This window comes from Trichechus manatus, unplaced genomic scaffold, assembly GCF_000243295.1.
Source record: "Trichechus manatus latirostris isolate Lorelei unplaced genomic scaffold, TriManLat1.0 scaffold00069, whole genome shotgun sequence".
Taxonomy (NCBI): Eukaryota; Metazoa; Chordata; class Mammalia; order Sirenia; family Trichechidae; genus Trichechus; species Trichechus manatus.
Window position 1 is genome coordinate 1,626,938 of NW_004444005.1, and position 20,779 is coordinate 1,647,716.

General features: G+C 53.9%; 2 protein-coding genes across 3 annotated transcripts; one reads left to right on the top strand and one right to left on the bottom strand.

Annotated features, from left to right (window-relative positions):
• The first annotated feature begins 2,234 nt into the window (after window positions 1–2,234).
• ARHGAP9 (Rho GTPase activating protein 9) lies at window positions 2,235–10,689 on the top strand. Of its 2 annotated transcripts, XM_004379882.2 has the most exons (18): window positions 2,235–2,325; window positions 2,616–2,949; window positions 3,250–3,473; window positions 4,395–4,619; window positions 4,812–4,925; window positions 5,125–5,229; window positions 5,451–5,512; window positions 5,635–5,725; window positions 5,947–6,042; window positions 6,209–6,307; window positions 6,530–6,674; window positions 6,773–6,880; window positions 7,197–7,295; window positions 7,473–7,550; window positions 7,701–7,754; window positions 8,013–8,147; window positions 8,481–8,586; window positions 10,125–10,689. In XM_004379882.2, the coding sequence occupies exons 2-18, from the start codon at window positions 2,634–2,636 to the stop codon at window positions 10,294–10,296; spliced, it is 2,229 nt and encodes a 742-aa protein (XP_004379939.1). In that variant the 5' UTR covers window positions 2,235–2,325; window positions 2,616–2,633; the 3' UTR covers window positions 10,297–10,689. The 2 variants fall into 2 exon arrangements, with proteins under 2 accessions (XP_004379939.1, XP_023590310.1); XM_023734542.1 differs by lacking the exons at window positions 2,235–2,325; window positions 2,616–2,949; window positions 3,250–3,473 and adding an exon at window positions 4,189–4,290 and having other exon boundaries at window positions 10,125–10,685.
• A 5-nt stretch (window positions 10,690–10,694) lies between these two features.
• GLI1 (GLI family zinc finger 1) lies at window positions 10,695–18,712 on the bottom strand. The gene is made up of 11 exons (XM_023734543.1): window positions 17,736–18,712; window positions 17,402–17,494; window positions 16,948–17,143; window positions 16,546–16,690; window positions 16,131–16,220; window positions 15,902–16,039; window positions 15,394–15,543; window positions 14,640–14,804; window positions 13,867–14,097; window positions 12,859–13,126; window positions 10,695–12,450 (listed from the first exon to the last, which is right to left on the bottom strand). The coding sequence occupies exons 1-11, from the start codon at window positions 17,833–17,835 to the stop codon at window positions 10,724–10,726; spliced, it is 3,303 nt and encodes a 1,100-aa protein (XP_023590311.1). The 5' UTR covers window positions 17,836–18,712; the 3' UTR covers window positions 10,695–10,723.
• Window positions 18,713–20,779: the final 2,067 nt, after the last annotated feature.

Below are 20,779 nucleotides of genomic sequence, written 5' to 3' on the forward strand. Positions count from 1 at the left end.
CTGATTTCTTGACTGCTGCTTCCATGGGTGTTGATTGTGGATCCAAGTAAAATGAAATCCTCGACAACTTCAGTCTTTTCTCCATTTATCATGATGTTGCATATTGGTCCAGTTGTGAGGATTTTTGTTTTCTTTATGTTGAAGGCTGTGGTCTTTGATCTTCATCAGTAAGTGCTTCAAGTCATCTTCACTTTCAGCAAGCAAGGGTTGTGTCATCTGCAAGTCATAGGTTGTTCATGAATCTTCCTCCAATCCTGATGCCCTATTCTTCTTCATATAGTCCAGCTTCTCAGATTATTTGCTCAGCATACAGATTAAATAAGTATGGTGAGAGGATACAACCCTGAAGCACACTTTTCCTGACTTTAAACCACATAGTATCCCCTTGTTCTGTTCAAACAACTGCCTCTTGATCTACATACAGGTTCCTCATGAGTACAATTAAGTGTTCTGGAATTCTTATTCTTCTCAATGTTATCCATAATTTGTTACAATCCACACAGTTGAATGCCTTTGCATAGTCAATAAAACACAGGTAAACATCTTTCTGGTATTCTCCCCTTTTAGCCAAGATCCATCTGACATCAGCAATGATATCTCTTGTTCCATGCCCTCTTCTGAATCTGGCTTCAATTTCTGGCAGTTCCCTGTCAATATGCTGCTACAACTACTTTTGAATGATCTTCAGCAAAATTTTACTTGCATGTGATATTAATGATATTGTTCGATAATTTCCCCATTCAGTTGGATCACCTTTCTTGGGAATAGGCATAAATATGGATCTCTTCCAGTTGGTTGGCCAGGTAGCTATCTTCCAAATTTCTTGGCATAAACTAGTGAGCACTTCCGGCACTGCATCCACTTGTTGAAACATCTCAACTGGTATTCCATCAATTCCTGGAGCCTTATTTTTCGCTAGTGCCTTCAGTGCAGCTTGGACTTCTTCTTTCAGTGCCATTGGTTCCTGATCCTATGCCACGTCCTGAAATGGTTGAAAGTCGACCAATTCTTTTTGGTACAGAATGGTTACTGGGAGTAAATGGAGGTTTGTCTAAAGATGGGAGAGATTTGGATATGTTTAAAAACTAATTGAAAGGAGTCATTAAAGATTAAAGAGAGAGGATAAAGTGCAGAAGAGAGAGCTTCAGAGAAGGCAGAAGAAGATGAGATTCCAGCACTTAAACACCAGATGAATGAATAAGTGCATCAATGAAAGAAGCCAGTCACTATTTTGAAAGTGGGAAGGAAGAGTTAAAGAGGTGTTGAAAGTAGAGCACATTAAGGAGGAAGATAACTGAGGCAGAAACCGAGTACTGGCAACCAGCCCTGAGGTCAAGAGTCAGGGAAGGGTCCATGGCTCTCTGACATCATCAAGGAGGATCAGCACTCCCATCCCCACTTCTCCAAATCCAAACAGAAGGCCTCACACTGTGCAAAGGAGAAACTGAGAAAAAGGAGGAAAAGGAGTGGGTCAGGTAAAGTGGCAACACAAGAGTGAGTTTTAAGGCACTGGCAAGGTGGCATGGAAAGCCACCCATCTGCATGAGACTTAATAAAACCAAAAAAACCCATTGCTGTCCAGTCGATTCTGACTCATGGAGACCCTATATTAGAGGCAGTCAATTCCTGCCAAGGAGGAACTGACATCAGCCCCTTCCCTGCCCCATATGCTCCCATAGCATCATATATTACCTTTCCAGAATCCCTGATCCAATTATAATTGATCAATTTATTGTGTCATTTGTTAAGGTCTGTCTTAAGTTCCAAGAGGGCAAGGACTGTGTCTGTCTCGTTCCCCCTCCCTTACCTCTAGTGCCTAATGCTGTTCTTTGCACACAGGAGATGCTCAATAAATTCTTGTTAAGAGCATGAATGAATGAACCCCCACACTAAAGTAGGACCCCACCCAAGAGGTTTATATGTAGCAGATCGATAGTATCAAGGCTTCTCAGCTACACAACAGTGGGAAGGTATTTTCACCTCTGCCTCTAACTCTGACCTCCTCTGTGTTTCTCCCAGACACTTTCTTTTTCTCTCTGACTTGGTCTTACTATTTCTCTGACTCTCTGGCTGTCTGAGTCTGCACAGGAAGCATGCAGCTTTAGGTCTGAGGTGATCGGTAATGGAAACATTGGTGCCTATGAAAATTAAAGGCAGGGTCACAAACTCTTTCTGTCTGTGTCATTACCTCCTGTCTCTTTTCCTGTGTTTCTGTCTTGTATCTGATTCTTTCTCTTTGTTTTCTTCTTGTGCACAGCTCGAGACTCCTACCGCCACCCAGGACCAGCTCTCTCAGCCCCTGGATCTTCTAAAGGGCCCCACAAGGTACATAAAAGAATGTCACGCAGCTAGGCCATCTCCTCTGATTTCCTGCCGGGCTAGCCACACGGTGCTGCTGACCACATCCTCTCTCACCTTATTCATATACTTCCTCACCAGACACATCACCCAGGAGTTCTCAGTCCCCAAAGTCTACCGCTGACCCATACCCAGCCTCTCTGCTTCACCCTCTCCTCTCACACCTCCCCTGACACTGCTTTCAGAACCATGTCCCTCTGCCCTGAGGCAACCAGTGCTGTCCCTTTCTGGACCTCTAATGCCCCTTTTTCTCACAGGTGATAGTGCTGACCACGATGCTGTCGGGCCGGTGGTGGCCAAGTACTTGGGAGAGCCTTGGGCTAGGACCCCAAGGCCCTTCTCAGGGATCCCAGCTCTGCGCCCTTTATGCCTTCACTTACACTGGGGCAGATGGGCGGCAGGTGTCTCTGGCTGAAGGGGACAGGTTCCTCCTGCTTCGAAAGACCAACTCAGGCTGGTGGCTGGCAAGGCGCTTGGGAGCACCCTCCAGCTCTAGACCCATCTTCGTCCCAGCTGCCTATGTGACAGAGGAAGCTACACCTTCTCAGAGCCCAATTACCATCACCCCCAGCCAGTCCCACTTGACTCCTGGTGAGTAGGCCCTCCCTCATCACCTTCCTGTCTCCCTTGCTTCTGGGAATCATTGAAAGAATTCCTTCCCCCAGGCTTCTGATTACCCCCTTCTCTTATTTCCCTCTGATCAGCCTAGCCCTTATCCCTGTCCTGGTGTCTCCATGCCAATGCATCCTAATCCAAGCTTTACACGTCTCATGTCATTTCCCACAGCCTCCCTCTGTCCTTATCTTCACAACGGGCCCCAGGATGGGGGACCCAGAAAAGTCATGCCTCTGATCACTACCCCCACCCCCACCCCCCATTTCTCTGTCCCAGAGTCAAAGCTGTTTCATGGCTCCCTGGAGGAGCTGCACCTGTCTCAGGCACCTCCAGGCAGAGTTCAGGCTACGTCCAAGGAGCCTCCTCCTCTTCCCCCCAAAATCTATAGAAGTGTCAGTGTTGCCAATTTGAGGCCCAGCCTCCTGAAGCCCCCCCAGGAAGGACCAAGTGGAAGGTCCCTCTCCCAGGGAGACTTGCTGACAGAGGCCATTGCCAACATGGTGAGTCACAGTTCTTTTCTGCAGATGGGTGGTCAACAGATATTCACTGTTGGGCCCTGTTCTAGGCACAGTAGTGAACAAGACAGACAGAAGCCCTGCCCTTAAGAGATTCCCAGTGATAGACGCATATGTAAACAAATAAGCAAGATAACCCTTGGAACTGATAAGTGCTACAAAGAAGAGTAAATGGGGTGGAGAGTGACTGAAGGTGGCCTAGGAAGGCATCTCTGAGAAGATGACATTCACCTGACTCTGAATAAGGAGAAAGAGGCAGCCGTAAGGCCATCTAGGTGGAGGGGACAGCAAAGGCCCCAGAAGACACAGAGCTTTGCAAGATAGAGGGACTGAAAGAAGGCCAACCCAGCTATGTTTTCTCTCTGTCTTCCTCCCAACTCCTGCCCCAGAAGCAGGGTTTTTCCTGTGTCTTGTCTTCCCAGCTCTGGTCACCAGCTAGTGCCCTCAGCAGCCTCCCAGCTCTTCCCTAAGACTCACCCGCTCCCCTCTCTCTTACTAGTGGGTGGGAAAATGCCCCTCCTCCCACATGCTCCCCTAGCTGAGGTCTCTGACCTCTCCTTTCTCCTTTCACCCTGCAGGATGTGAGGGTGGGGCGCTCCCCTTAACCCTCCCCCACATGAAAAGCCTGTTCCCCTTTCCTGTGGCCCTGGGGTGGGGGTGGAGTAGGGGAGGAGGGAAGTTGGAAACAGGAAGTGAGGAGAAAAGCAAAGAAGACTGTGAGGGAGGGAATTAAAAAAAAAACAAACGCTGGGGACTAGGGTTTCTCCTCTAGTACCCGAGTCACCCCAGCCAGGAGCTGGTGGTGAGAAAATGGCGGCGGAGGGAGGAGGAGGAGGTGTCAGGTGGAGAGAAGATGGGGAGGGGCACAGGCAGGCTAACCACCTCTTTCTTCCCCTTTCCTGGCAGGCAGAGCCCCAGCCCCTCATGTCAGAGCCCCCCGTGTACTGTAACCTGGTGGAACTTCGCCGCTGTCCCCGGTCCCCACCCCCAGGCCCTGCATGCCCCCCTCTGCAAAGGCTGGACTCCTGGGAGCAGCACCTGGACCCCAGCTCTGGACGCTGCTTTTACATAAATTCGCTGACTGGCTGCAAGTCCTGGAAGCCCCCTCGCCGCACTTGCTCCCGAGAAACGGTGAGGCCGTCCCTCCTGTTTATTAAACTGTCCTCATAACCTCCTCCTTCCCCCTCCTGAGCCGCAGGGTAGTGTGTTTTCTCTCCGGGGTTCTCAGAAGGTCAGAAGAATCAGGAAATTGTGAGAAGGGTGTTGAGAACGGGTTGAGGTGGCATCTGGATGTAGCTTCACCTTCCCCTCCCCCAACCCCAGAACCCTGGCTCCATGGAGGCGACACAGGCCCTCAATAGGGACAACGGTGCCCTGCAACCTCAAGCAAAGGGCTCAGGATCTGACACAGAGAAACCAGAACTGCCTGACCCTCAGGTGAGATCCCTCCCACCTCCTAATCACGTACAGGAAAAGCCAACATTTTATGACTTTCTTTTTTATGCAGGACATTTTTTTTTTCCATTATCCGTCGTATCCACTGCCTCTCACCCACATTCGCACCCCTCTTTCCCCTACAGCCAGGGACTCTGAAGTTGAAGGTTCCCCCACCTGTTTCTCCAATCCCCTCCCCCAGGGCTCACGCTGCCTCTGCGGTCAAACCTGCCGGCTGGACACCTCAGAACCGCCTCCAGCCTTGCAGCCCCCACGACCTCTGCCGCAGCTCCTGGACGACCCCCACGTGAGTCTCCCGTTTCCTTGTGAATGCCAAAATCCTCCATCCCCCATTCCCCAATTCCTTCTCCTCCATAACCATCTTCCTGTTTCTGAGCGCTCACTGGGTATCCTCTCTTACCCAGCCCACTAACCTTAAAGGAGCTCACTCCGGGAGACCCCCTGGGGAACCGCCTTGGCTACTGTGGGGTGTGTAGGTGACACCTTGATACCCTGTTCACTTCCCAGGAGGTGGAAAAATCGGGGCTGCTGAACATGACCAAGATCGCCCAGGGTGGGCGCAAGCTCAGGTGAGGAGAACCCGAGCTACAGCAGGGGCCTGGGGCGGTTAGGTTACTAAGGGAATAAAGGGTGTCGGAAGCGTGCATGGCATTCTGAAATGACCTTTTCACTACCACTACCGTCCCTGCAGGAAGAACTGGGGCCCATCTTGGGTAGTGTTAGCGGGTAACAGCCTGGTGTTCTACCGAGAGCCACCGTCGACTGTGCCCTCCTCGGGCTGGGTGAGTGTGAGAGAGGGGAGAGGAGGGGGGAGGCAACAAGGGTGCGGGCAGTTTCTTCCAGCCTCAGGCCAACTCTAGGGGTGAGGGGTGGTGGAAGGAAGTAAAGGAGTTAAGGGTCACAGCCTCCCGTCTCCTCGTAGCCCACCTAGTGTTGGTTGCGGGGGGGGCGGGGGGCGGTGAGAGAAACAACGCGTGGCCTCAGTTTCTACCCTAATTGTTAGGGGCCAGCGGGCAGCCGACCCGAAAGCAGCGTGGACCTTCGCGGGGCGGCCCTGGCCCACGGTCGCCACCTGTCCAGCCGCCGCAACGTCCTTCACGTGAGTGCCCTCTGACGCATTCCCAAAGCCCACCTGACCCTAGGGGCGCGCGTCCCCAGTCGTCCGCATGGATCTCCTTCTCTGGCTCCCTGCTTTTTTTTTAACCCCCTCCCTGCTTTTTATTTTCCTTCCCGCTGACCCAAGCCTTTCCCCGCCGGCTCCTCAGATCCGCACGGTCCCTGGACACGAGTTCCTGCTGCAGTCAGACCATGAGACCGAGCTGCGAGCCTGGCACCGCGCGCTGCGGGCGGTCATCGACCGACTGGTGAGAAGATCGCAGGACCAAGACTGGAGAGGGGCCGGGGCAGGGACAACAGAATTCAGAGGGCGGGGGGGTGGGCAGCCTGGTGTCGGGGTAGAGCCGTGGGGTGGGGCTGAGATGTGACCCCAGTAGCCCGTTAGGGTCTCCTTGCTTCGAGCTAGGGGTGCAGATTTCTCTCGTCTCTCCCTTCCACCGACCTGGCCCGCCCCGCCCGTCTGGGTCTAGGATCGAGAGAACCCCTTGGAGCTGCGTCTGTCGGGCTCGGGGCCGGCGGAATTGGGGGAGCTGAGTGCCGGGGAGGATGAGGAAGAAGAGGAGGCAGAGCCCTTGCTCAAGCCGCTGCTCCGGCTCAGCAGTCGTCGACGCTCCAGTAAGGGGCGGGCCGGGGAGGCGGAGCCAGCGACCAATTCTAGCGCCTGCTTTGCGAGGCCGCTGTTCTCACGCTCTTAGTTTACTTGGCTCCTACAGGTCGGTGTCCGGAAGGAACAGAGCAGAACCGCGTGCGGAGCAAACTAAAGAGGCTTATTGCAAAGAGGCCGCCCTTGCAAAGCCTGCAGGAGCGGGGTCTGCTCCGAGGTGAGGTGGGGTTGGCGAGCTGGCGCCCTGCTCCTACATGCCTGCTTTAGTGTTTTTGCAAGTCCATTTCATAGAAAACTCAAGCGAGGCTCAGAACAGGGCTCTCCAGAACTAAAGAGCTGGTCTTCTGAGACCACTGCTTTTTCCCACTACTTCAGATGTTGAGGGGTTTGGGGCGGACAGAAGGTGAACCTCCTCTCCCAGGCCTGGCACACACAGCCAGGAGGCCAACCCTTCTTGGGAGTGAAAGCCTGTCCTGAGAACTTCCACGTGTGAATCTGACACTGGCTTCCCACCTCATTCTGTGCCTCTTCAGACCAGGTGTTCGGCTGCCAGTTGGAATCACTGTGCCAGCGGGAAAGGAACACGGTGCCCAGTTTTGTGCGGCTCTGCATTGCTGCTGTGGATAAGAGAGGTCGTTTCCCCAGAGATCCCAGAATCTCCCCTTACGACAGGCCAAGGCCTAGAATTCCCCTCTCCCCTACCCATTTTCCTACTGCCCTTCTTTCTCTCCACTCGAAGACCCCCCACTACCGCTCCACCACACATTTTAGGGCAGGAAGCTTTATCTACTTCCTGCCTTATCTCCTAGGTCTAGATGTGGATGGCATTTACCGAGTAAGTGGGAACTTGGCAGTGGTCCAGAAACTTCGCTTCCTAGTGGACAGAGGTGAGAAGGTTTGTGGGCAAGTGGTGGTAGTAAGAACTTCATGCCTCAGAACCACAGGTGGGCTTAGAGTGAGGGAGCTGGCAGAACAGGGAGGTCCTCTGGCTGGGACTGCATGCTTTAGCTCCTGATCTCTCCTCATACATGTTGCAGAGCGGGCAGTCACCTCCGATGGGAGATACTTGTTCCCAGAACAGCCAGGACAAGGTACTTAAATGAAAGGCCTCTCAGATCCTTGAAACTTCCCACACCCTTCCTGCTCCCTGTGGATTGCCCCGTATGCTGTTCCTGGGAGGGTCGTCCCGATCCCCACTTCTGCTGTCTTGCCTCACTGTGGGACTTCTAGGCATTCCTGTGGTCTGCCTTGACTCGGTCTCCTCCTGAACTCCTGATCTCTCCATCTCTGGTTCCCTCTGGCCCCTCGTGGGCCCCCCGAATCCCCCTGGTATCTCCGTCTCTCTCCAGAAGGACGATTAGACTTGGACAGTGTCGAGTGGGATGACATTCATGTGATCACTGGAGCTCTGAAGCTTTTTCTTAGGGAGCTGCCCCAGCCTCTGGTGCCCCCAGTGCTGCAGCCCCATTTCCGTGCTGCACTTGGTAAGGGATGGGAGCGTTGGGCAATACCCTTGATACGGGGGGATGTGAGTGGTGAAGAATGGGTTAGCAGTTCCCTCACACTCTTTGGTCCCATCCTGAGTACAGAGATGGAAAATATTTTCAACTCATGTGCCAACTCCAGTTGCTTATTTGTAGATGTTTAGAGTACTGAGTAGAAAAGAATTCTGAAGCTTAGTTGGGCAGAATGGAAAAGAAAGCTGTGATTGATTAATGACGTCTTCCATAAGCATGGAAAAGAGTAGTGAATTTACCCACCCTGTCCTAGCACCTCTCCTAACCTCACTCCCATGCCCTTCCCATCTCTCTCTCTAGCCCTCGCGGAATCAGAGCAGCGCCTCTCCCAAATACAAGAATTAATAGGCTCTATGCCAAAGCCCAACCATGACACTCTACGGTACCTCCTGGAGCATTTGTGCAGGTCAGGAAGACTAAACATCTTTGTCTGTGCTGGGGGACGGAGGAGTCGGACATGTTCAGTTAGGGTGAAGGTGTCTTAGTTTCCTAGGGCTGACAGAACAGAAATACCACAAGTGGGTGCCTTTAATTAACAGAAACTTAGTCTCTCACAATTTAGGAGGGTAGAAAGGAGCCCTCGTGGCACAACGATTAAGCGCTTGACTGCTAGCCAAAAGGTCGGTGCTTCGAATCCACCAGCCACTCTGCAGGAGAAAGTTGCAGCAATCTGCTTTAATAAAGATTACAGCCTTGGAAACCTTATAGGGCAGTGCTACTCTGTCCTACATGGTAGCCATAAGCTAGAATCGAGGCTAGAAGTCTGAATTCAGGGCACCGGCTCTAGGGGAAGCCTTTCTCTCTGTTGCACTGGGGGAAAATCCTTGTCTGAACTTCTGTAGCCCCCATTCTCTAGATACCCTGGGTCCCTTGGAGACCTCCATTGGCATCTATCTGTCGCCCACTTGTGCTTGCTTGTTTCTGTGCCTAGGCTGCGCTTTGTATATCTCCACAATGGATTAGGTTTGAGACAAACCCTGTACTGATATGCCTCGTTAATATAACAAAGAAACCCCTATTCTCAAATGGGATTACATCCACAGGTATAGGGGTTAGGATTCCAACATGTATTTGGGGGAGGACACCATTCAATCTGTAACAGTAGCAAAACACCGAAGTTTAGTGGGCAGGTAAAGGTAACAGGCAACCTCTGTGTAGGGGACGTGTTACCAGGATCAAAGCCTTTGGATAGGTCAGAATCAAACAGGGAAATAGGGACCAAGACAAGCTCAGGGATGCTATGAGAGAAATAAGGGAAATATTATCTCTTCCTTCCCTCTGCTTCTTTGTCTCCCATCAGGACAGTGATAATGGCTTGTTTGGCTGAGTTGGGCCAAGGCAATGACTTCTAAGAGGGAATGTATACTTGAATTAAAAAAGAAAAAAAAAAACCATTGCTGCCGAGTCAATTCCAACTCAGCGACCATATAGGACAGAGTAGAGCTGTCCTACAGGGTTTCCAAGGAGCAGCTGGTAGATTCAAACTGCTGACCCTTTGGTTAGCCAGACTCTTAACCACTGCGCCACCAGGGCTTCCTACTTGAATTAAAGCCTCCCAGATTGTGAGCAGAGAGGACTCTAGGGGCAGTCCTGGCAGCTGGAAAGAAAGAATTGTATCCTAGTTCCTGAAGGTTTCTCCGCTGGTCCCATCTCCATTCCCCTTGAGGCATTCTCCTTGGTTTCCTTCGGCCACCCCATGGAAGGATCTCAGAGTGAACCCTTCCCTGCTTAAATCTTTAACCAGTTGCCATCAAGCCAATTCCTACTTAGGATGACCCTGTGTGTGTCAGAGTAAAACTGTACTTCATAGAGTTTTCAATGGCTGATTTTTTGGAAATAGATTGCCAGGACTTTCTTCCAAGGCACCTCTGAGCGTGCTAATTTATTTATTTGATATGGTAAAGCTGCTCCCTTACATCCTTTTCCTTTGGCATTTGCCTGCAGGGTGATAGCGCACTCAGATAAGAACCGCATGACTCCCCACAACCTGGGAATTGTGTTTGGACCCACCCTGTTTCGGCCAGAGCAGGAGACATCTGACCCCGCTGCCCACGCCCTCTACCCTGGGCAGCTAGTCCAGTTGATGCTCACCGAATTCACCAGCCTTTTCCCTTGACTTGAGCAAGGAGCAGAAGGCAAAGAGTATTTCCAGTGATCTCTGTTGGGTGCCCTTTGAGGAGGAGGTCCTGTTTTGAGGACATCCCTTTAAATCCTGTGTCTCCCAAATGACTGTCTTTGTGAGTCTGACCCTAGGGACTGAGATGGGGTACAGGAGCTTTAGAGAGAATACTTGCTTCTCTTCTTATTCCCTGTCATGACCCCTTCCCCAAGATATCACTTCAAGCAAGGCTTTCTGATGCAGTTTCTTTATTATCAAGAAATAGTGTCATTATCAAATTCCTCCCCAAAATATATACAGACTATATACAGCCCCAGCCCATACTTCGCATCGTTGGGGTTTCTTATGCAGGGGACTATGAAGACCGCACAACCCCCCCTTCTCTGGGAAATGAGGATCTGTGATAGATGGGATTCCCCACTCTTTAGGCACTGGAGTTGAGGAATTGAGTCTCCCCAGGCAGGGATCCCAGTAAGACACTCATGTTGCCCACAGCCATGTTGGGAGGCCCAGAGGGAGGTGGGGTATGTTCAGAGCTGCCCCCCTGATCGTGGGAAGGAGGAGGACTCAGCCCCTGGGCCTCATCCAGAATAGCCACAAAGTCCAGCTGAGTGTTGTCAAGGTCAAGAGAGTCCAGGGGGTTACACACCTGCCCTTCTGGAGGAGGGTACAAGGCAGGACCCACTCCCAGCCTGCCCACCTCAGGATGGCCACAGCTAGGGTTGGAGCCTCCTGCCTTGAGGGGCCCATAGCAAGTGGGCAATGGGGGCAGAAGTCGGGGTGGTGCTGCTGCCCTATGGGGAGGCCTGTTTGCCCCCACCACGAAATTTTCTTGGCATTGTGAAGGAGTGGGATAGGAGCCTGACTTGTGATGGGACAAATTGGGTGCAAAACCAGGTCCATATGTAGCCATGGAGGACTTGGCAGGGCTCGGGCTAACCTGAGAACCCCCTGGAAACTTGGAGTTCTGGTAGGGAGGTTCCTGGACTGGGGGCTCTCCCCTGCTCCCACCCTCCCACAGCAGCTCCTGTTGAGACTGAACATAATTACACACAAGCTGAGCCTTGAGTTGTCCTGTGGAGTGAGGAGGGGAGTCGAAGTCCAGGCCAGGCCTGGGTTCTGAAGGAGAGTAATCAGGGAGTGGCTGGACATAGGGGACTGCTTGGGGATACTGGGGAGGGGTAGGCTGGGGGTAATGGGAGAACAGGGGCTGTGGGTGTGGGGGCCCCTCACTGGGGTGGGTATTGAGGCAGGGTGCCAGTCCTGTAGAGTCAGAACCCACTGGGCACCCCTGTTCTGGCTTGACCTGCACTTGTCCATAATGTTCAAGTCGAGGATACTGTCTGTAGGCCCCACCTGAAGGCTTGGGGCCTGGGTACAGCCCAGAGTGGGAGGGGAACTCACTCCATGTTTCTGGGCTGGGGTCAGGATAGGGGCTAGGGCTGTAGTTGGTAGGTGGACCAGGCCCAAAAGGCAGGGAGCCTGGACCCCTAGCTCCATAAGGCTCAACTGCTGTCCCCTCTGGTCCTCCATATCCCAGAGTGTCAGCAGGTGGGAAGTCCATATAGGGGTTCACGCCACTGCTCATCATGGAGGCCCCAACCTCTGGTTCTTCCCGTAGCCCTCTAGTGTCCATGGTGACATTCTCAGTGATGCTGGGGGGCTGTGGTGAGTAGACAGAGGTTGGGAGGTGGGGATCAAAGCTCCGTCCTGCCCCTGCCACAGTGGGAGATGTGTGGACACAGCCCAGGCTCTTGAACCGCTGGACTCTGGCTGGAGCAGGGCGATCAGCAGCCCGGGCTGGGTCACTGGCCCTCCGGGTGACCCCTGCATTGGGATTGTATCCTGGATACTCCACTTGGCTTCTCCAAGGAGGTGCAGGAAGACTCCCCACCCGATCCAGGCTGGGTGCTGCAGTTGGTGGGGTGCTGCCCCCCCTGGCCGAAGCATACCTTGTCCGGAGCAGGTACTGCTGGGCAGGTGTGAGGCCAGGTAAAAAGGATGCCCCATTCTCTGGTGGGGAGCCAGGAGGGAAGGGGGAGGCTAGGGAGGAGCGGCGGCTGACAGTATAGGCTGAGCTGATGCTGCTGGAGCTGCTGCTTCGGCGGTCAAGAGAGACTGGGGGGCCCAGACGGCGGGACACAGGGGTAGCTGAAAATGAAAGGGAGAAAAGGCAGGGTTGTCAGGGAACCCCTGACTCTTACCACATCTACCCATGGGACAGCTTTTTCCCAGAATCCCAGAGACAGGCTCCGTAACCGTAACTACTCAGCTGTGTCTCCTACTTTTCGAATGCCTGTTCTGCTTCCAATTTGGGGCCACTGTGAACAGTTGTACAGGTTGTACACTGCACAATCATTGGGGACAGCATTCACATTATAGATTTTGTATATTTATATATTACAACAGTTTTCTGACAGATGGAAATGTGTTGTAAGGAAAGGAGATCCTTTTCTAATTGCACATAGGTACCACGTGGCAGCACTGAAGGGTGACCTCCTCCTAACCTAACAGCAGGTGGAATCAGCCCAGCAACCACCCTCCACGCCCAGGTCTCACCGGTGTGAGTCAAGCTGGGCAGCTGGAGGCCACGGGGCCCTGTCGGCCGGAGCTGATGCAGCTGGTCCAGCCTGAGGTTCTCAAGGCGGCGAAGGGTGGACAGACCAGTGCCAGCAATGCAAGTCCCCTCATCCAGGCTGGACAGGTCCTCAGTGCTGCCCCCGGCATTGCCAGCCATTTCCACACCACTGTCTGTATTGGCTGCGCTGCCTGCTGGCGAGTGGTCACTGCTGCAGGACGACTGGGCCCCAGGGCTTGGCTGTGGCTTCTGTGGGGGAAACAAGGGCTGAGGGCAGCACCCTTCCCCTCTTCCCACAGCTCCCTGAACTTGGTGGGAGGCTGAAGCCTGTGTCCCAGTGGCTGCTGGGGCTGAGGGGAGGCTTTTAGCTGAAGACAGGGCTGAGCAGCTAAGAGATTGGGGTCACTGGAGAAGACTTGTTTTACGAGAAGAGCCTAGACTGGAGCACAGACTGCCTGGGCTCAAATTCCTGCTCTTAGTTTTATGACCGTGGGCAAGTTCTCCATTCTTCAGTTCCTCATGTGAAAATGGGGAGAATAATAATTGTTTTCTCTTGAAGGTTTTGTGAGAAGGACGTGAAATAATACATGTAAAGGGCTTAGAGCAATATTGACTATGTTGTCGTTGTGTGCTGTCAAGTTGATGCGGACTCATAGCAGCCCTATAGGACAAAGTAGAATGGCCCAAGGCTGTAATCTTTGCAGAAGCAGACTGCCAGGTCTTTTCTCCTGCTGAGTGGCTGGTGGGTTCAAACCACCAACCTTTTGCCTATACTAAGTGCTATGTAAGAAAGAGTTTGTTGAACCAATTAAGTAAGTAAGTAAATTAAAATCCCTAGCTTTGGGGTAGTCCAAGGAGCAACACTGAGGCTAGACTACTGGCTACAGAGAGTGATTTACTGAGGGGGGATGGGCGGGGTGGGTGGACTAAAAGGATGTCAGCAGGGCAGGCTGGGGTCTGGAGGCAGGGGGTTGCCTGGGCTGTCTTACCATGGCACCCTCTGGCACGGTCAGTCTGCTCTCCTCCCTGATGGGGCCTCCATCCCGCTCTCTTTTGGGCTCCACTGTGGCAAGGGATGGTGCCCGGGGCAGGGGGCCGTCCCCTCGGTGCCGCTTGGTCACATGGGCGTCAGGACCATGCACTGTCTTGACGTGTTTTCGGAGCGAGCTGGGATCTGTGTAGCGTTTGGTGCAGCCAGGGAGCTTACACACATACGGCTTCTGTTGAGCGGAGAGTGAAGACAGATGGCAGGGGGATCAATGTAGAAGAAGGCAGAGGTTGTGGGAGAAAGGGCAGCCGTGAGGGCATCGAGTGGGGGACAAGGCAGATAAGGGAGGGACACACAGACCCCAAGGAAGTAATGAGGCCTGGCCCACTGGGGTGGGAGTAAAAGATGCAGGGATCAAGGTGAAGATTAGGAAAACTGAGCCCTGAAAAACTGAAGATTGGGAAAAAAAGATTAGGGAAAGACGAGGATGAACCCAGGGCTGTGAAGCCTCCTGAACTCAGAGGTTGAAGGGGCCAGAGGTCTCCTCTAGGTAGAATGAGTCCATTTCGGGTTAGCCCCTTGGCTGATTGGAGGTAGGGGGAGGGGTGCTAAGTGGGAATCCTTGGTTTCAAGAAAGGCCTTCTCTGAGTGAACTATATAGAGATGGGGTGATCACCTCTGTGGAGTGGGTGCTGGGCTAAGGGCTTTCTTATGGAAGAATTTCCCTGGCAGGTGGCTTCTCCCGTGGAGGAGGGTCTTAGCTGGGGCACTCACTTCATTGGAGTGGGTTCGGTTCTGGTGCTTAGCTCTGTCGCTGGCGTTGCTGAAGGCTTTGCTGCAGCCCTCGTGCTCACACATGTACGGCTTCTCACCTGTGTGTGACCGCAGGTGCGTCTTTAGGTTTTCGAGGCGGGAGTATGACTTCCGGCACCCTTCAAACTAGAGGAGCATGAGAGTCAAAGGATAGCTCTTGGACAGGACATGGAGATTAGACGAAACCCTAAATCTCCAAAGGGACATACATCAGAGAATATAACCCAAGATGGGAGAGCACTGGGGGGCTTCAGGACAGTCCCCAAAATTAACAGACAAGGGCAGGCGAGAGCTGGGGGAACAGAGGTAACTGGAGGCACTTGGCCTGTGGGGACATGGAGCTGAGGCAGTAAGCATCTCCTGGTCAGGCCTGCATGGGATCTCAGACTGTCTTAGGATGACTGTGTCATAGGAAATGGGCAAGAAGGAGAGTGTCTTTTGTCCTTGATGCAGGCTTATCAGAGTAGGAAGCGCAGTGCCTAGGGCCCACAAGACTTTTAGGAACCCATGAAAATGTTTTCATTTCTTTTAAAATCAAGGGGAAAAAATAAAATTTTAGGTCACAGAAAATGTTTCAATATATACTAATACATTCTTCTTTAGACCAACACAGTCATAAAATATTTTCGATATTTGCTTATAGAGGTAGGGGCCTAGGAGGGCAAAAGCACCGAGGGCCCAGGAAAGGCACTGCCTGGGGAAGTGAGTGCCTCACCGTGCACTTGTGTGGCTTCTCGCCCGTGTGTCTGCGCATGTGCACCACCAGCATGTACTGGGCTTTGAAGGGCCTCAGCTCCCTGGAGCAGCCCCCCCAGTGGCACACGAACTCCTTCCGCTCCCCATGGATGTGCTCGCTGTTGATGTGCTGGGGAAGAAGACAAGAAGGCTCTCCAAGGTTTCCCTATGACCCTGAGACCCAGAACAGACCTTCCCTCCACCGTTATTCTTCCTCCTCATTGTATTTCTCCATGGCTCCACCTCATGGGGGAAGAAGGGTCAGGAAGAACATTTTTTCCCACATCTTAGTACTTCCAACTTTCTAAAGCTATAGCTACTGAGCCTCTGCCTACCCACCTGGGCACACAATCACTGAGCTCAGTATCTTCTGACCTCCTGCCCTCAGCCTGATTCTAGATGTCCCACTCAGAATCTCCTACAGGCTCCAGCCAGCCATTCCAGCTACTACCCAATCCTGTCCCGCCCCGCCCTGCCCCACGGCTCACGTGCACCAGCTGTTCCTGGGAGTCAAATTCCTGGCTGCAGCCATCCCAGCGGCAGTCAGTCTCATACACAGATTCAGGCTCAGGCTTCTCCTCTCTCTCCAGGTCCTCCCGCCCATCCAGCATTCCCAGCAGGGGGTCCTAGGGCAGGAGAGGCAATCCTAGGGTCACTTGGGTGACAGCTTTTGTTTTGCTCACGTCCCAGAGGTAAAAATCCCCTTCCTCCCCATACCTGTGTGCCTGTGGAATTGGGGCTGGACATGTCACCTTCCAAGGGCTCCTCCGGGCACTTTCCAACCAGCATGTCCAGCTCAGACTTCAGCTTCCCCAAGGGAAGAGGTGAGGGTGATGAGGGTAGACGGAAGAAGGAACCCAGCCAGGTCCCCCTGCCCTGCGTGCCCCACCCCTGGATTTGGTACAGACTTCTTTCTCAGATTGCATTGGTGAATGGGATGGGTGAAAGGTGGGATCTCATTTGGAAGGGTCTGGTTCAACCCCAAGGAGTGAACCCCAGCACCCACACCCCTTTATTTTTCTGGTATGGAAAACTTTTATATCCCCTTTCCTTTCCTCACCTTTCCCCTGAAAAGCCCACCACTCACCACCCTGAGCTGAGGGAAATCAAGTAGCAATATGGGAGTTCTCACCTGGCAGGTTGGGAGGGGTCCTCGGGACTGAGGATGTTGCATCATTCCACCTCGGGTGGGGTCATGGGGACCACAGGGCTGGACCCCAAAGGAAGGCGAGGTCCCTTTTTGGTGATTCATCTGGGGTGGAAATCCCAGAGATGGGCTGAAGAGGAGGAGGAGGGGAGGCAGTTACTTATGACTATCATCTCAGGTCGTCTCAGGAGTTCTTGGGCTATTTGGAGGGTTTCTGGAAGACTTGGTATGGGAAGTGGTTGAGGCAGTCCCTGGGAAGTACTGAGAAGGATTTCACTGCCTTTGAAATAAGGATTCAAATAGGGTCAGGTGGTTTGGAGGGCTTGAAGCTTTTAATGGGGTTTGGTAAGGTCTTTGAGGGACCTCTTAGCCCGCGACTGCCTGCACCTCATGGTGCCGATGGAGAGGTGGCCATAGGAGCCCCCTGGAGATGCACAGCGAGAGTTGATGAAGGCCACGAGGGAACTGGGTGAGGTGCGGATAACTGTCTGCAGGTCCAGGCTGGCATCCGACAGAGGTGAGATGGAGAGTGCCCGCTTCTTGGTCAACTTGACTGCACTCCGGGGAGGAGGAAAGAGTGGTGCTGGGGCAGGGGACAGGGGACATAGATATGCTGAAGGGACATGTATCTCTATGCACCCATCCCATGGGTCCTGACTCTCGGGAAAAAAAATGACACTTGACTCTGCTTTGCCCTGCCGACCTCATCTGTGACCTCCTAATCATGCTCTGACCCCTTGCTCCATCTCCCAGCATTTCTTCCTCCAACTCCTCCCACTTTCTCCCTCAGGACAAGTCCCAGAGGGACAGACAGGGAAGGAGGCGATGCCTCAGGCCTCACCCTCGGTGCAGCTGTTGGTCTCTCTGGCTGGCCCATAACTGTGGGGGCCAGACATGAGGCTGGCCTGGTGGCAGAAGGCTATACCAGACAGTCCTAGAAAAGAGAGACAGCTGGAATGGGGGATGAGAATGGAGGACACCTGAGGCCTCACCTTGAAACCCCAAGCAAAGCCTGATCCCAAATTCCAAGCCCATATGGTATGAGGGCTCAAATCTTCTGTAAATGGGAAACTGGCATGGAGCAGGGGGTGTATCTGAGAGGGATCCCTGGTGAGGCAACCAGGTGAGGAGATCTGCCAAGTCCTCAAGGCCCAAGGATTGGCATATGCACTGACCTTCTGTTCCCATGCTGGGGGCCCCCTGACTGGGGAGGGGCCGGAGACAGCAGGGTTCACCATAGCTACTGACTGGCGGTGGGGTCATCGAGTTGAACATGGTGTTTCAGAGGAGGGTGTGGGAACACTGCAGAAGGGGAAGCAATATCTGCAAGTTATAAAGGCAGGAAGGGAGATGGGGGGAGATCGGATAACTATCTCAGGCACAGAACCCTGGGCAAAACTTCCCCTGTGTCCCTACCCTCTCCATGACATCTGCCCTGGTAAATCGAGTTGAAAAGAGCATCACTGGGGCGGAGGGCAGGGGAGGATGTAAGGAGAACCGTCCCAAAGAGACAGAGCAGTCTTAGGGATCCTGAGGATTGGGTGGAGCTTTGCCTGGGTGGTCTCTGTGTATGTGTGTATGTGGGGGACGGGTGTTATGGAATGATCGTGCCTATGAGCTTCAAGCGATTTTAATGCCATGGGACCTCGCCTTCTTCTGGCTGTGGCCATGGGCAAGCTTTAAGGAGTGGGATGGGGGAACTCATGTGGGTGTCTGACTTCAAGCACTGGGCTCTACAGCCGCAACCTCTTTTCTTCACTTGCCCTGCTCTGTGACAGCTGTCTACAATCTCTCCAGGGTCCGGCAGAGGGAGCCCTCGCCACAGGCCAGACAGAAGCTGGTTGGGCCAGGCGCATGGAACTGCCCCTTTTCTCCCTGTTAGGAGAAAACTGAGTAGAAGGGGAGGTTTGTGAGGGGAGAAAGGTTTGAGGGGAGCTTCGGGTCTGTTGGGTACAAGGGATGGAAGCCTATGTTATCCTGGGGTGGTTTTGCATCTGGGCGCCCATCCTTTGGTCTCTGCTTTGGGGGAACAGGAAAAGGACAGTCAGGGAAGGCGTTGGGAAAATGAATAGTCATCATCCTTTAGAGAGGCGTTGTGAGCGAGGATAGGGCGCCGTTGTCCGCCCTTCTCCTCAAACTCCAGTTTAAACTCCACCCCAGGTCTTTCGTGCTCCCAAGACTGAGGGTGGGGTGGGGCGGGGTGGGGTGGAGAATGAACGGGAGCGGTCCGGCCGGCGCGGTGGGTGATCCCGGGATGCTGGGATTTAGGGTGAGGGCGGGGTAAAATGGGGAGCGGAACATGGACCCCAGGACCCAACCCGAGCCCCGCAGCCTGGGCCGTACCCTTCCTAACTCCTCCGTTTTCAAGCCGAGATCTGGATCCCGCATCCAAGACCTCCCAACTCGACCTTGGCACTATGCTGGAGGGCGGGGGGGGGGGGCACAGCTGGCTGGCAGCTGGAGGGGGGACACTTCACCCGCCTCCTTCCTCTATGACTCACCCAGGGGAAGGAGGCAGGGTCGCAAACGACCCCCCCAACACTAAAGAGACTCCCCCAAAGTGCCTATTCCGTCATCTTCCTGCTGCCCAGCCACCCGAGACCGCGATGGAAATGGGGCGACATCTCTCCTCGCCCACGCGTGCCACAGCCCACCCACGTTTCCCCTTCACACTAATAAAAGGAAAATTTCGACAACGTTTCCAGCTTTAGCAAAGTTTTTCAGGGATGTGAGTGAGAGTTCAGGATGGGTCAGGGAGCTCTAGGGTTCCTCATCCTGAGCCCTGAATCATCTTATGTGTCTCCCTATTTTCCAGAGTCCCCCTCGCAACCCAGCTCCCCAACTCCCAAGAGTCGGCCCCGCCCCCCTGCTCCCGGTCCCGCCTTCCCCGCCCCCGTGCCTCTTCGGCCCACCCAAGTCGCCGCCGCAGGCTCTGGCTGCAGTCGGCTCCGCTTCCCCCGCCCGCCCCGGGAGCCCAATCGAGCGAGCCGTAGGGGGGGCGGTGAGGGCGGGACGCATTCTTCCCTCCTCCCCTCCGTGCATCCAGAAAGCAGGCAGTGGCGCCCTGGGGGGCACTATTGGAGAGTGGGGGATCCCCTTGGCGGGGGGGAATAAAGAATAATCCAGAAAATATAGGGAGAGAAAGTGACCCGGTAAATAAAATAAGGTGTGTATGGGGGGAAAGGCCAGGACACCTTAGGTTCCCGGGTATCCTAGTCGGCTTCCCAAGGGTTAATCCCTTCCAGACCCCCGGGAACCCCCTAGTGACGTCAAGGGCGGGGTCTGTGCGCCGGACGCGGACGCCAAGGAGATAACGGGGGGGGGGGTCTCTGGACCCCGCCCCCTAGGGAAAACCACCTTAATTCCTGCCTCCTACTTCTCCCTCGGGAAATTGCCCCGCCTTCTCCCTCTACTAGGGCGTAAAGACCTATCCTATGAAGAACTCAGTTCTCCAACCCCCTAAAACCCTCAGTACCCTCTACGGGGTCCACCTCCCCTAATCCTGTCCCCAAAGCTAGTTGCCCATTGCGGATTGTTTCGGGGTCATGGGGCCTGAAAAAGGATTCAGAGGCGGGGAGCAAGGGCAGGCAGGGTGGTCTGAGCCAGAGGAGGGGCCTCGGTCCCCAGCTCCCGTTTGAGGAGGGGGAGGGCAACCGGGATGCGCAGGCTGGCAGTGGCCAGTGGTCCCGCCCAGCCCCAGTAGGGGTCTCCATGCAGCTAGCCCTAGCTGCCCTGGTGGTCCTGAGTTCAGAGGGTCAAGCCAAGGTCTCCCTACCTCCTCTTTGGCGCCCTGCCCACAGCCTTTGGGACTCAGGAGTCCAAATTCCATGGGGAGTCTTTCTAGGGCCTAGATTAGACACCGGGCAGTCCCTCGAGTCTCCTTCCTAGTCCAGGAGACACTCCCTTCCCCCAAAACACATGCACCCACAGGCACATCTGTCACAAGACAGGTCAGGGGTTCAAGCCCAGCCGCCCCCAGTGACTTTACCGGCTCACCACACACACACACGCACACACCCATCCCCGTCCCACCTAGGGCTCCCTCCTTCGCGGTCCCCTCCTTTCAGAAACACTGACGTTTTCCTGCCTGGAGCTCAGACACACACCTGGAGCTCCCTCAGTACCACGCAGAACTCCAGCTAGCCGTCCCTCTCGCCGCTTCACCTCAACTCCTGAAAGTGAGGCGTTTCTAATGTATGAGAGAGGAGGAGGCAGACAA